Below are 15727 nucleotides of genomic sequence, written 5' to 3'. Positions count from 1 at the left end.
ATGAAACCATAATCTAACTTGAATATTTGTACGACAATAATATTATTATCGATTTATAAAACTAAAGTTTTTGAAGTTTTTTGTTAAAAAAGTCAAAATTTCAAAATATGCAAAAGAGTCTGATATTTGAACAATTATAATATCTATATATTCCGCGAGAACATTACCCCTTTTAAGAAATACTAGAAGTGGATTCACTCATAAAGTAGTTGAATAAAATATTAGTATTTCCTAACATGGAAAAGTTAAAAGAAAATAAAAAGATCGAGCTTTTTATTTTTTTCTCTTTTGTCTTTTAGTGAAATCAAAGGGAATATAAAATTAGCAATGTGCCCAGCCACTTGAATTGTATTCCTTCTAATCTTAATATATCTACTGAATTTGATGTCACGGGGACATCAAGCCCAAAGTGTTTGACCTTGTTTCTAAAATTTGGTTGAAATGTCAAAATTACTCATTATAGAATATAATCCTATCATTTGCCGGCTTCATAGGTCACTTTGTTGCAAATATTGGTTTAAATGTGAAAATAAATAAATACTTTAATAATATAAACCAATCACTTGCCGGCTTCGGGATCGGGTGTCTGATAATGAGATGATTTATTCGGTAATCAGTAAAAAATTAATAACCAAAGTTATTAAAATATATAGGGCGAACTACACGTGTACGTGCCACTATGGTGAAGTCGAAGACAATGAAAATGTGAATAAATGGATACAAAACATTACCTCATTCATATTTTATCAGTATAAAAGTAGGATTCATGCATTATTATTCTTTTCCCCACGCTTGCTTTATGTTACCATTACTACATTTTTAAAACTATAGCCAAATTAAACAAGTTTGAATAAAGTATTTCTTCTGTTTCATAGTAGATATCATATTTTATTTTTTAATTTATTCTACAAATAATATTATATTTTAATTTTTGCAAAAAACTTTCTCTCGCATTAATATAAATATATTATTTTCTCTCTTCACCTAATACATAAAATAACATCTTCTAAAATCTTGTGTCAGTTTCTAAGTGTGTCATCTACTATGAGACAAAGGAGTAGTAAACAAAAGGAGTGTTATTTAGTATTTACCATTTCACGCCTCAATAATGGAGGAAAGGAACATATCACGTCAATGTGTATGTATATAGCATGTGCTTATTTCTCTACGTAGTAATAATCCCGTCTACACTAACTAGCCCCTCATCTTCTTTACCACATGAATTTGTGATTTAAATTGAATGCCATTTACTCTCACCAAAGGTAAACATAAATACCCCATAGTGTTCCAAATTCCATATGTCACTCGATATAATTAAATATTATTTTTTCCGTCTGTCATTAGGAGTCGAGTCTCATGTTGTCATTTTAGTCCGGCTGGCTTCCATGATCACACTCGTGAACTATTTAACTGGCAAATGAATTTTTGGTTTAGAGGAATGAATAAACAAATCTGTCTTCCTGCAATTCTGAAACAGAATCTATGCCTCAGGATTTTGTTGTGATATGCTGTATTCAGCCCCACTTTCTCTCTCTTCAATTCTCGCACCAGCAAAAATTCTTTTACCACTGCTTCTGCAACTTCAATAATATATACTGCAAACCTCATTCTTCAAATTATTTTACACAAGTGAAATCCCTTTCACACAAAAGGCCTAAAAAAATATTGAAAAAGGCGAAGCAAAATCCCTTTCTTATAGTTTCCGAATTATTTTAATTTATTGGAATTTGTGTATTATTTTATATTACTATTACGGATAAGCTCGGTGGCCGATGCCGACGCCGCTGGGCACAGCCCGCCAATGCTTGTCAGACTCGGCGGCGGCGGTGCTGGACGACGCCGTCGCTGCGGCCAGGCGCCGCAGCCACGCGCAGACGACCACGCTGCACGTGGTGTCCGCTCTACTGGCTGTGCCTGCTTCTCCTCTCCGCGATGCCTGCACACGCGCCTGGAGCAGCGCGTTCTCCCCACGCCGCCAGTTCCGCGCCCTGGAGCTCTGCGTCGGCGTCGCGCTCGATAGGGTTTCGGCGTCAAAATCCGCCGCCGCGGAGGAGCCGCCGGTTTCGAACTCTCTCATGGCGGCGATCAAGAGATCGCAGGCGAGCCAGAGGCGCCATCCGGATACGTTCCATCTGTATCAGCAGCAGCTGAATTCGAGCTCGCCGCAGGGTACGCCGTCGATTTCCGCGGTGAAAGTTGAGCTGAAGCATTTCTTAACTTCGATTTTAGATGATCCGATCGTGAGCCGCGTCTTCGGCGATGCGGGCTTCCGGACTCAGGAGATCAAGCTGGCGGTTCTGAATCCTCTCTCTGTGTCCAGATTCGCCTTCACGGCGTCACGGCCGCCGCCTCTGTATGCGTCTGGTCTGGACAATTTCGAGCTGGACAAACGCGCTCGCAGTTTCCCCTTCATCGACGCTTCTGCGGTGGAGAAACTCGATGAGAATCCGAGAAAAATTGGGGAAATTCTGTTGAAGAAAACTAGGAGAAATCCGTTGCTCATTGGCGCGGCTGGAAATGATGCTTGTAGGAGCTTTTTAGATTGTTTGAAGAAGGGCGAATCCAGAGTTTTGCCTAAAGAACTTGATGGATTGAGTGTGTTTTCGATCGAACGTGAGATTTCCGAGTGCATCGGTGAGCGTTTCAGCGAAGAGATGGTAGGGTTGGAGTTCAAAAAAGTCGATGAATTAGTCGAAAATTGCCAGGGCGCCGGGATTATCGCCAACTGTGGGGATTTGAAGGCATTTTTGGATGCTGAATTGGTGGAATTTGCTAGTAATGTGGTTTTGAAGCTGAAGAGGTTGTTGATCAACCATGGTGGAAAGCTGTGGTTGATCGGCTTCTTGGCTGATGATGATGGCTACAAGAAGCTGGTAGATCTGTTTCCTTGTATTGAGATGGATCTGGATTTGCATCTGCTGCCTATCACTGCTTCATCCATGGGAGTAAAGCCTTTCAAGTCCAGGTCATTGCTGCACTTTTTTATCTTGGTTTGTCTCTTCTTGTTGGTGTAATTATTTTAATGTTTTAGTGATGCATGCTTCGTTTTGTTTTATTGCGTTGGACAAGTTGCTCAGTACTTTTACCAATAATTTAATTGAAAGATGGATTGGTGAGGTATGGAACAAAGTTGCTGTGATATTGGTTTTCTTTTCTTCTGTATTCATCTTTCAGATTGTGCACTTGTTAGATAGTTTTGATTTCTGTTCCTCACTTGCAAATCAGTGCAAGACGGAACCCTTTTTAGTTGAGCATTCTGTAGGCTGAGTGCATAGAACTCAGTTGAAGTCTCGAAAATGATACTACTACAATTTTAGATCGGTGGGAAAAAATTGTTTATGATGCTTTTAGTTTGTTGCAATCGCATACTTGTTGGATCTGGATAGCTGCCCAAGTTATTTTGACATTGATATTTGGATTGAGGGATTTGATCTGAAATCAATTTATTTCAATCGTTAATTAATTCAAGTGGAATTTAGATCATCTGAACACAGTCATGTAATGAGAGTGATGGATTTTGAATCTATCCAAACAACCAAAGTGGATTAACTACCATGGTTCTCAAGTACATCACTGGGAATAATCGATCTAATAATCTCACCACTCCTTAAAATGTTTAAACTTTCTTTGTCTCAATTCTTCTCAATCTTGGAGAAATTTGAAAATTCTATACTACAAAATTCTATACTGTTCCATCAGCTCCAATAATCTATGAAATACTTGTATAAATGGCTTTGCTTGTTGTTTATATCTAGCATGTACGTTCAAGGTTAAGCACCTAAAGTACTTTCTGGCTTATGAACATGTTCTAAATATGTTTGACAGTTGTAACCTCATATGCCTGCAGCTTGATGAGGTCTTTTGTTCCATTTGGTGGATTCTTCTCTATGTCATCTGAGCTTAAAAGTCCATGCACAAATGTTACGAAACCCATGAAACTATGCAGCTCGTGCAATGAAAAGTATGAGAAAGAAGTTTCTGATGTCCCGAAGGGAGTTTCAACCAGTTCAGTTGCTGATAAGCAATCAGTGAATCTATCTCCGTGGCTGCATATTGCTGAATGTGAAACAAGCAAGAAATCCTGCGCGGAAGAGGTTCGTTACTCCTTCAAATTCAAACTTGTGTTTAGGCTTAGATTGGTAACATGTACATTTCTGAATTATATTGTTTGAGTTGGTAGGAGATGGTTGGTAAACAGGTGGTCTGTCATTTCAGTGCAGGCTAATAAAGACAAAACTATACTGGATGCAAAAATATTGGCCTTGCAGAGAAAATGGAGTGGCATCTGCCAGAGGCTTCATCACTCTCAGACATCTCAAGTGGATACAACTCTACCAAAGCCACATACTTCTATTGCAACAACGCTGCAGCATGTACCCATACGAAAAGACGCAGTTGGTGCGGGTTCATTATCCGATGGAAGCAATGTGACTAATATGAGTACTTGCATGCTCTCAGACTGGCAAAAGAACTCTCTTCTAAAGCAAAATTTAAGTGCCAGAGTAATTGTGCAGGCTGAAGTACCAACACAAGGTTTGGGGCTGAATGATTTTCAGAATTCATATAGCTCTCAGCAAAGGACGAGCCTGCCCGTTGTTTGCACATCTTCAACCTCTGTTGTCTCTGTGGCCACAGATTTGACGCTCGGAACATTTTGTGATTCTTCTGGGGAATTCAGAAAAAATCCCAGCTTGCGAGATGGTTGCAATGGTCTTCAGAATTCTGAATCATCTAGAAGCCTTGAGAAATCTCTGAGCCAACTTTCTCAATCTTCATCTTATTCTCAACATCATGGAAAGCAGATGAATGCAAAGGACCTCGAACAGCAATGGCGTGTTCTGGCTGAAAAGGTTTATTGGCAGTCGGAAGCCATTCAAACTATTGGTCGAACTGTGTCACGTTGCAGAAATGAAAATGCAAGATATCATTGCTCAAAGAAGAGTAATCTTTGGCTGAGCTTTTTGGGGCCTGATAAAGTGGGGAAGAGAAAAATAGCTGCATCTGTTGCCGAGATGGCATTTGGGAGAGAGAACCACTTGCTATATTTGGATCTTTGTGCTCAGGATACGAACCCATTCAACTACATTGTTGATTGTTATGATTCAAAATACATCAAAATGCAGCCTGGGAGGGAACTGATAGTTGATTACCTTGCTGGAATGTTGAGCAAGCATCCCGACTCTGTTGTGCTCCTTGAAAATGTTGAAAAGGCTGATTTCTTGGTTCGCTCTAGTTTATCTCAAGCCATCAAAACAGGTAGATTTCCAGATTCACGTGGCAGGACCATCTTCCTCAATAACAATATATTTATCCTCGCCTCAACTGTCGTAAAGGGCAGTCAAGATCTGCTTTTTGGTAAAGAAGCCTCTGAGTTTCCAGAAGAAACAATTTTGGAGGCCAAAAATATGCAGATGCAAATTTTAGTAGAACCTGTTGGTGATATCTACAGAAGGAATAGCACTACACTCGTTTCACTTTTCTCAAGTGAAATGACCCCTAACCAATTCTGTTCGAGTAAAAGAAAATTGATGAATGTTGGCTCAACCAAAGCTGAGGTATCGAAACGTGCTTGTCAACTGTCCAGATCCTTTGACTTAAACTTGCCTGATGATGGCGGGGAAGAGGATAGTGATATTGACAAAAGTGATGATGATTACTCGGATGATTCAGAGGCATGGCTGGGAGAGTTGCTCAAGCTTGTTGATGAAAAGGTGGTGTCTAAACCATTTGACTTCGATTCTCTCTCTCAGAAGATACTAAGGGAGATAGATGCACAGTTGAGAAAGATAGTTGGAGCCACTGTTCTTCTAGAAATTGATAGACAAGTAATGGTCCAAATGCTTGCAGCTTCTTGGTTAACAGAAAGAGAGGACGTGTTGAGGGATTGGATCGAGCAGGTGCTCTGTTCGGGCATAGATGAAGCTCGTAAAAGGTGCAATGTTGCTTCTGATTTTGTATTGAAATTAGTACCCTGTGACTACGGGCTTGTTGCGAAAGCACAAGCCTCTAGCGTGTGTCTTCCAGCAAAAATAAACGTTTAACCGATCTTTTTTCAGGTATGCATCTTATTGATTGTTATAAGATGTTGTCTATATCTGTCTATGTTTAGGTCATGTAACGCTATGCATTAGCTTATGTTTTGCATATAGTAGAAGGAATAAATAGGTTTATTGCAACTTGTCAATGACTTCTTCCTGTATGAGGTATAGCCAGAGAACTACTATATTTTTGTATCTTATTTTTCTCATGATGCTGAATGTAATGATATGAAAGTTGAAGGATTAGGCACCTCTTGCATGTGTATTTTCGGAATAAAACATTTTCGTCCATGTTTCCATTGCTTTTTTCTCCTTGAATTTTGTTTATATTCCTAGGTTGCATGGAAAGAATGTTAGGGTATATGCTTAGTCGAAGCAGCAGTTGCAGGTTTTCATATACACAAAAAGGCAAAGGAAAAAGAAAAATGAGAGATTGCTTTTTATCATATATTGTCAAAAAAATCACAAAGTTTAGTCAAATTCAAATAAATCCCACAACTTTCATAAATAGCTAGTTATATCATCATTTTTATATTTTTCTTTTAACTGTCCTATTTATTTGTTTTTAAAGGAAATTATTGTGTATGCGCGAAAGATGAAATCTATTGTTTTTTGCAAATTTGTAGTATTTCATTCACTAAAGTCATTTGATTTAATTTGATTTAGTAGGGAAAATATGTAGTGGAGTATAAGATTAGGCTAAAGTATTTTCGCTTCAATTTATATATAATTTCCTTCAAATATATCGCAATGAGATAATTTAAAAAATATTTAAACTATTTTTCAAAGTTGCAAAATAGACCAAAATTAGATCAAAATTCATGATTTTTGTGATAATTGGCTAACTTTTATTAGGTATTTATTGAAGACTAGTAAAAAAAAGTTTAATTCGCCATTTTAATAAGTGAAATATTAAACGTATTGAAGTCGCAACATTCATCTGAAGAATAGTGATGAAGACTGATTATTTTATACCGCTGCTTCAACTTTCACTTTTTTTAGGCTTTTTATAATTATTTCGTTTCGTCCAATACATAAAAAAAGGAAACAGCGTGGGAATACTAGAAAAATGCCATTCCAGATTCCTCAAAAGATCGATATATAAATAAAAGGAGCGCAAGCAGTTTAACCTACGTAGAGAAACAAACCATAGTCTACTGAGGGCTACCATGTCACAAAAGCTGAGTAGCAGCACCCTTCCAAATTAGCACACAAACGCTTGAGAAAGAGATTACTGATAAAAGTGCATCTCTTTATCCCAATATATACGAAATTATGCGAGCGACATCTCACAATCCTTTATTAATTCAATACATGAAAGTCACACAGAGCACGCAAGTTGGTTGAGTGCGCTTACCATCCTCTCTGAGTACCAGCAGGGTGTCCGTTTAACCTGTCAAGCACAGCATTAAAATCGATCGCCTGGCCACTCTCTTCCAGCCTCTGAATGACACCAAGAACGTGGTCGCTTCTGTATCCCATGCTGCTCAGCTTCTCTATCAGCTCACTGTAAGGATGGCCGCGCATGGCCTGAGGTGGGCCTAACATGTTACTGCTAGGAACACGAGGTGGATTTTGCGGAGGGACGCTATTCTGAGGATAAACATTTTGTTGGAACTGAGGCTGTGGAGGCAGATGATGCGCCCTTCCTGATTCACCATCAAAAACCATGTATGTATTTCCAGGGGGAAGTTGGGGACGAGGCCCGCCAGGCATGTAACCATCTCCTGATTGAGCTGTGTATCCAGGCTTGTGTTGTTGTGTCGGGACCTGCTGTTGGATTGGCCTGGCAGGAGGAGCACCGTACCCATAAGGTAATCCATCAGAACCTGCCGAACCAGGTCGGGATGCTCCTGCAAATGATACCTGCATGTGCATGCTTCCAGGAGCCATTTCAGAAGGAGATTGATTTGGCTGACCCGAAGGATAGGGAGAGTAAACCATTGGAGAGGAGGCTCTAATCTGTGGCGGCATAGCTGACTGTTGGGATTGTTGAACAGGCTGCTGCTGGGACCACTGCTGCGGATATGACTGAACCTGCGGCGTCATGTTTCCCTGAGGCTGGGACTGCTGTGGTGCCATCCTGGAGAGGTCTTGAACTTGAGATTGTGCAGGCAGGTACTGAGTTTGAGATTGTTGTGGTGGGGGGATATTGGTCATTTGTTGTGGAGGTAAGCAGTATGCCTGTACTGGCGCCATACTCTGTGGAGGCATGGATGACTGGGGTGCAATTGAAGGATGCTGATGCTCAACTGGCCGAGCATGGTGAGAGGGCTGCGGAGCTACTTGATGAGGTAGTGCGAGTGCCAACTGCTGATCATGATAATCTGATGAGTTCTCTGCACTTTTAGGTTCAGAAGCAGGTGCAGAAGTTCTCTCCTCATTCTGCTGTTTAGTGTTAGCTGAAGTGGAATCCTTTTGTACAAGCTGAAGTTTGGCTAACTCCTTCTGAGTATCAGCAAGTTCCTGCTTATCTCTTAAAATCTGCACAGACCTGTGCACCTGTATTCCAGTTATTAGTTCAATCATTCAGAGAGGTTGGATATGAATCATAGTAAGGTAGACAGAAAGAGAAATCAATGAGTAATGTTTGAAAGATAACTCTTCATCCAACTTTGCAGTTTACCTAATGATGTATTTTAGACTTTTAGTTTGCAGCGGTATCATCTCACTATCTCAATTTGCATAGCTTATGACTGGTATACAAATTGCAGTCTAGTTCCAAGAAAATATTAAACAAACAACTCGTGTAAATACAGCAGCAAACACTATAAAAAAAAAAACCACCGATTGTGACAGTATATACAGCATGCCAAACCATAAATATCCAAGAAAGTACATGCTTTAGAGTATAGACTCAAGATTCGAAATAAAGAATGCTCAGTTTCAGTTTCCATGAAAATCAAGATTCAACAGAATATTTATTCATACATATTCTGGAAACTCTCCAGAAATGAAAAGCAGGGGGATGCCACTAATGAACAAAGAGCCCATGCCCGTATTATAGATAAAGGACATCAATTTATAAATTATAATGGTGAATAGCAAAATTAATTGCAACACATACCTCTTGAACATGCTTCTCCAGAGATCTGAGCTTGGAATCTGCCTCTCCATGATCACGAACCCAGTCGGCATGCATTTCTCCAATTGATTTATCCAGATTGTAACAGTATAATTCCAACTGTGACAGCCGTGAACTAATTCCCTCAAGAAAACGCATGATATTGTCAGTGTATTTCTTCATGGTGTTATCAACAGTGGAGATTACATCATGACTAAATGAGGATTCTTCAGGTGTACTATAGGTTGATGCAGGAAAAACAGCTGATCTCGCCATTCTGCTTTTGTTAAACTCCTGTTTAATCCAGAGCAGATATCAGTGATGAAACTTGGACAATCTTAATTAAAAAATAAATAAGTAAAATATCAGCAGAAACAAGCCCAGCATTTTGAACACAGTCAAACGAAAACTAATGCTGCTCCCTACAAACTCAGAACCCAGAGGGAACAAGATACTGATGTGCACAGAATAGGTATTCAGCAAACCATCAATGTCTCATAAATTTAAATGCTTTTGTTCTCAATCATTCATCTTTTTTCCACAACCAAATAATCTCAGATCCCTCAGTTTACAAACCCACTCCTTAAGTTTAAGTGTATTCGGGAATAACAAATTTAGCACAGAAATCACCGGCAATAAGGAACTGCAGCACGAAAAAAAAAACAGAACGTTGCATATGCACCAGATACTTAGTTTAACAAAGAAGAAACATATCAATTCAAAACTGTAGAACCGATCAATCTCATCAACACAAAATAGTCAACACCTCCGATAAAGCAGCAAACCCTAAATCAGACGTGATAATCCAATACCGCAACAGGCGAAAATGAAAACATAATAGAAGCTCCGAATCATCAAGAAATGATAAATAAAATGAAATATACCTTGGAGGGATTGGGTGCAATGGAAGGATCGGTGTGGATACCATTATTTCCATCCTGATTTCCGTAATCCTCGTGGGAACATAGAATATCATCTGAGCCGAAATCGAACGATTTTGAACCCGAATTTGGGGCGCGTGCCGATGCCATTGCTACTAGGGTTTGCTGCGAGAAAATATAATGGGGGGAGAGAGAGAGAGAGAGAGAGATGGAGATAGGAAGAAATAAAAGCAAGGTGTATGTTAAGCTTGTGAAATTAATAACAAAGCTATGAGAAAAATATAGTACTGACTTATATTGTCAAATATTTAGGCTAAAAAATTTATCAGAATGTCCTTTTTTTTGTTACCAATAATTTCTCATTTATTTTCGAGAGGATGTTATTGTTGACTCAAATTTCCTACTTATTAGTAACTAATAATGGCGTTTTAAAACCTAGACTTGATAATTAGAGAAAAAATATCTACCAATTAGAAAATTGTTAATACATTTTATTTTATACAAAGTCTATAATTTGAGGCTTAATCAAATACATAATTTAAAATATTTTTGATAAAGTAAGTACTTAATAATTAGAATTAAATATTATATTTATGGACCACTATATAGAATCTCGATATGTCACCATCACCACCGAATGGATAACACAAAAGGGTTAAGAAATCAAATGTGAGAATATTGAAAAAGACAAAATAATAGTGTACTCAATTAAAATTAAGAAAATCTCTAGTAGGTACACCCGATTAATTCTAAACTACCTTCCATTTTTATTTAAAAAAGGCAAACGTTGGAACATAACTATAGTTAAAGTAGGATGGGGGGATTGTGAAATAACTTGAACTGCCCAGCCAAGTGCAAGCCATGAATTATTATCAAATAAAATTGAAATTCTCACATAATCTATTTTATGTTATACTAACTAATAACCTGGAAAATCATGTTGTCTCAACATGAACAACCAGATGAGTCTTAAAAAAACAAAATCACACGCCCAATTCATATTGCAAACTTTGTATCTCTATTAAAATATAATGAGTAATAGCGATCCCTTGTCGATATCCAATCGCCAAACAAAACAGTTTACAAAGCCACAACAACCAGCTGTAGAGTGCATTAGAATCATAATTTAGATGAACAATATCTAAGTTGACACTTCTCATTATCCAACTCCAGCCAGCCGCCTAAGACGGGTAAGGACTATCTGATATTGTCTTTGTAGCGACCTTGCAATTTAGAACTGTCTCTGAAAGTTACCTGCAAGTGACAAACAAGAAACACAGAAAGAATATAAGTAATCAGTATTCATTTTCAAATGTGAAACAATAGAGATCACCCAGATAAGATCTATTGAACCTATATGTGATGGGGATGTAAATCAGTTCAGGATAGTAAATAATGTTCAATGTTAATGTGTTCGTCTCGGTTTATATATCCAACACAACAATTCCCACCAATAAGTAGACATTCCTTCACAGATGTCTGCTTCATGATTGGTCACGATCAAGTATCATGCATCGTATAAAATGGTGAGCTAAGAAAATTAAACTGATCCAATTATTTCAACAATGATAATTATCATTTGTAAGTGCTCAAAGGCCACATCAAACGGTTATATACTCACATGAGATGAATAGATGAAGGTCCAGTGAAAGCTGCAACTTTTTGAGCACGATGAGACTCAAACTTATAAACCTCTTTTGTTTCCTTTTTCAATTGCCGTGCCTCGCGTCGTTCTAATTTAACAGCAGACTGCAAAACAATAGTTTTGTATTCAAATGATGGTACACTAAGCATCGAAAATGGGAGAAGGGAGGCGTGCATGCATGGTTGGAGGACAGGGCGGAGAGGGAAAATCATCAGTATAAATAATATGGCTAAGTTAGTAAGTAGAATAATTAAAAATATTCCTCTATAGCTATCAGAAAATATGTAGGGGCCTGATAAACAGAGCTTTTTATACCTTCCTCTCTTTCTTTTCCTCCTTCGACTCTTGAGCACGTGGCTTCTTTTTATGTAGATCACTTTTCTTGTTATTCACATCTTTCTCATCTTTTGTCTTCTCTTCAACTCTTTTTCTATTAGCAGGCAAAAAGTCTACGGGAAGTCTCTCTCTCCCTCTAAGTGTTATAACTTGGCTGGTGCCAGTAGCAGATCCAGATAATGCCTCAGCAATCTTCTTCTTCCTCCTCCCTTCTGGAGCTCCTATTTTAGCAGGGTGATTGTCGAGTGTTGAATAAGTAGTTACGATAGTCTCACAGTCCCAAGCTTCTGCTTCATCGCTGCTCTCTTCAACCAGCACTACTTCTTGATCATCCTGATCTTCAAACTTCTCAGCATATTCTCTGCATCGGCGAATCACTTCAGCAGTTAATTCAGGGGGCTCATCATCAAGTCCTTCATTGTTATGATGCAAGACATTTGATGGATGGCCCTCAAGAGCATTGCTCAGCTTTTCTTTAAGGGACTCTTGGCAATCTTCCTCATCCATGTACCCCATAAATTCTTCTTCGTTGTCAGAACCATATTCTTGGAGCTCAAGCTGCATTAAATTATATCCAAGTGAGCCTGTATACATATTCCTATAATACAAACAACAGGGAGTAGTAAATATGAAATCATAAACTTACCATATCAAACTGCTCATCAAGTGGACGACGAACTCTAGGCCTCTCATTATCTAAGTATGAGGAAGACCTATTCTCTGTTGAGCCAGATACAATGGTGTCTTGAACCCCTGGATGATTAAACCTTGAGCCTGAAGTAAAACTCAACTTCTCATCAAGTTCTTCACCAATAAACTTCTCATCAACTTCTTGACCTACACTTCCTTCGAAAAGATTTGCTTTGACAACAAAATCCTCTTCTAAGTCCTCAACATCAGACCCAAAGTCTGAAGAGTTACGATCATCCAGCAATGCCGCAATTTCAGGATCCAACGCTTTATGTAATCTCACATCAACAGTCTTTGCTGCCACACTGTAAATAGATTTCTCAACAGTATCACTCACATTGGAAACCTCAACCCTTGAAGCATCATAGGCCTACCACATTAAAAAGTAAAGTATTAATTGCAGTACACAGAGTTACACAATAATCAATAAAACACCAAAATCATGACAATATACTAACATCAATACAAGAAATAAGGTGCTTAAACACAATGATTGATTTTTCCGCATAAGAAATGTAAGACTTTACAGCATCCATGTTCAGCCCATCAATTTAAGAGATTGATATAATTCTAACTAGCATAAATATGAATTGTTACAAAATATAAAACTGAATTTCAGTTTTATAGAACTCAGAGATGGATGAATTCAGTTATACCTTAACGTCTTGCGGAAGCTGATGGACATCAGCCTTGGGATTATTAAAATATGTTGAACCACCGCCTGTGTTCTTTATCTCCCGCATATGGGCCAGATAATTGTACCCATCATCTGGAAACCCTAGCTCCAGAATCTCCCTTCGTATATGATCAGGCAAGCCCGTAGATTTAGATTTATGGTCAACCACTTCTCCAGAGCTACCATATGGATCCTCATCATCATAATCATCAGGGGCATCAGCATAAATCGAGTCAGGATCAGCAGAGTCTTCCATTGTGGTAGGTACATACTCATTGTTGTCTACACGTACAAAAACACGATCACCCATTGGGTCCGATGTTGAGTAATTCGGATCAGATGTGTCCCTGGCCATGAGCTGGAATGTGGCTGATTTTTTCTTATCAAAGAATTTCTTCTTTCCCATGTTTTCAGGTATCCTTATGTAGCTTGAAACTAGACAAAAAAAGAAAAAATAAGCTTATATACCAGAAACTTAGAGCAACACATAACTATAACTTCGCATGACCAGGCCTTATCATCGTTATCATCCAGTTCTTACAAATTAAACTACTTTCCAGTTCCTATGAATTAAGTCCAAAATTACTACTCCAAGTCATGAATTCAAAACAAGTTTGAGCATTACATTAATCCAATTACTATGAAGTGATTCCAATTTAAGTCGTAAATTCTCGCTCCCTTCGCTAGCTCAATTCACGAGCAACTTTCTCCTAATCTATCCTTTCAATTCAATTCAATGTTAGAATACAAGAGGAATAAGATTAAAAAAATCCTTACCGGCAATGGGTGTGAAGCTTCAAGCTCTAAGCTTTTAAATATATCTTCAAAGGAGGGTGGATAATGAGGGGCTGAATAGGAGAAGAGACACAAGCAGGCAATGGATGGCGATGGAGAAATGCAGCGGTATTGATTCAGGCGTAAACACTGGAAGATTCGGAGAGGGAGAAGGAAACCGAGAGGAGTAAACGTAAATGTGATGTTGAATAAGGGTGGAGATTTTTCTAGGGTTTTATCTTTCTTGCGTTCCTTTTCTCTATTTCTCTTTGGATTATTTCATTAAGGCCCAACAATAATGTGTACTCCATTGTACTACTATAGATAGCCCAGTTTATTTTACTAATTTTTCCACTGAATTAGAAGATGGTAAAAAAGAATATAGATAATATATAACTAATTCAATATTTAATGGTCAATTATAATTAAATAATAATCATTAGATATTCAAATTAGTCGTCTACATCATTAGCCCTGCATTAGCCCTGAAATGTCAATACGATCAATAAGGATATTAACGTCAATTTATAATAAATTAGTTGTAACTAACTTTTAAAAAACATCATATAACTTTAAAATGCATATAACTTTCTCGATTGAAATTATTTTTTCGCACAACATATATCAAATTAAAGATAATTTCATAAGGATTCTAACGAGATCTCACTTGCATATGTTCCGATGTCAAAATTTGAAAAAAAAATCAAAATTTTTCAATTTTTTCGTATAACAACAAATGTCAACATAGTATATAAAATATATAAATATAATACATCTAGAATGTCATTCTTTAAGCAATGTGTTGACATTCTCAAATCATTGTGCTGATATTTTCAAAACACTATATTGACATTTTCGTAAAAAACCTTAATTTAGTATTTTTTTATCTTTTTCAATTTAATTAATAAAAATGAAAATTACACGTGACAAATTTTAGACCACTATATTTTTAAAATCCTATGATCTTAAATTAGTTGTAGTTGGCAATTAGAGAGTGAGTTAGCAATTGATCGCTCCTCATATATAATTAGTGCATATCAAGCATATCAAATTTAAATATTACTCCATTCATCTTTTCACACTAACTAAAATAAATTTATAGCTTATTTCGTTTAAACTGACTTACTCATATATAATTAGTGCATATCAAATTTAAATATTACTCCATTTATCTTTTCACACTAACTAAAATAAATTTATAGCTTATTTCGTTTAAACTGACTTACAGAGTGTTAGTGTACCTTAGAGCATTCCCAGAAGTGGGAAAATATTTTTTTTATTTAAAAACATTTTTTAAAATAAATTTCGAATTAAAAAAAAAAAAAAAAAAACCGAAATTGCCAACGGCTATGCCGTTGGCCAATCAGAAGCTGCCACGTAATTGTGCTCAGCGGCACGGACGTGCTCTTAGCTAAGAGCAGCGCCGTGCCGCTGGCACGGACGAGCAGCGGGTTGAGCACCGCTGCGGATGCTCTTACATGCCCATAAACTCTATTTATATTTCTATTCATAATTCATACTATTAATCATGTTATTTGTTGATACTAAAAGTGTTAAATTTAAAAACAAATATAAATTCAATTTGAATTGTGTATTATACTCGTTAAAAATATGAATATATAA

At 37.5% G+C, this 15727-nt stretch overlaps 3 protein-coding genes across 3 annotated transcripts; 1 reads left to right on the top strand and 2 right to left on the bottom strand.

Moving 5' to 3' along the window:
* Window positions 1–1508: 1508 nt before the first annotated feature.
* On the top strand, window positions 1509–6337 carry LOC125213549 (protein SMAX1-LIKE 6-like). Its single transcript, XM_048114152.1, has 3 exons — window positions 1509–2965; window positions 3848–4094; window positions 4221–6337. Exons 1-3 carry the CDS (start codon window positions 1773–1775, stop codon window positions 6039–6041), a joined length of 3261 nt encoding a protein of 1086 aa, XP_047970109.1. The 5' UTR covers window positions 1509–1772; the 3' UTR covers window positions 6042–6337.
* A 783-nt stretch (window positions 6338–7120) lies between these two features.
* Window positions 7121–10227, bottom strand: LOC125214410 (translation initiation factor IF-2-like). The gene is made up of 3 exons (XM_048115427.1): window positions 9987–10227; window positions 9106–9396; window positions 7121–8540 (listed from the first exon to the last, which is right to left on the bottom strand). Exons 1-3 carry the CDS (start codon window positions 10131–10133, stop codon window positions 7392–7394), a joined length of 1587 nt encoding a protein of 528 aa, XP_047971384.1. The 5' UTR covers window positions 10134–10227; the 3' UTR covers window positions 7121–7391.
* Window positions 10228–10982: 755 nt separating this feature from the next.
* LOC125215041 (protein LTV1 homolog) lies at window positions 10983–14336 on the bottom strand. The gene is made up of 6 exons (XM_048116333.1): window positions 14108–14336; window positions 13311–13765; window positions 12611–13024; window positions 11944–12522; window positions 11605–11732; window positions 10983–11237 (listed from the first exon to the last, which is right to left on the bottom strand). The coding sequence occupies exons 2-6, from the start codon at window positions 13734–13736 to the stop codon at window positions 11234–11236; spliced, it is 1551 nt and encodes a 516-aa protein (XP_047972290.1). The 5' UTR covers window positions 13737–13765; window positions 14108–14336; the 3' UTR covers window positions 10983–11233.
* Between the last annotated feature and the right edge of the window lie 1391 nt (window positions 14337–15727).

This window comes from Salvia hispanica, chromosome 3 (genome assembly GCF_023119035.1).
Source record: "Salvia hispanica cultivar TCC Black 2014 chromosome 3, UniMelb_Shisp_WGS_1.0, whole genome shotgun sequence".
NCBI classification, from domain to species: domain Eukaryota; kingdom Viridiplantae; phylum Streptophyta; class Magnoliopsida; order Lamiales; family Lamiaceae; genus Salvia; species Salvia hispanica.
This window is presented reverse-complemented; position numbering and strand designations above follow the sequence as displayed.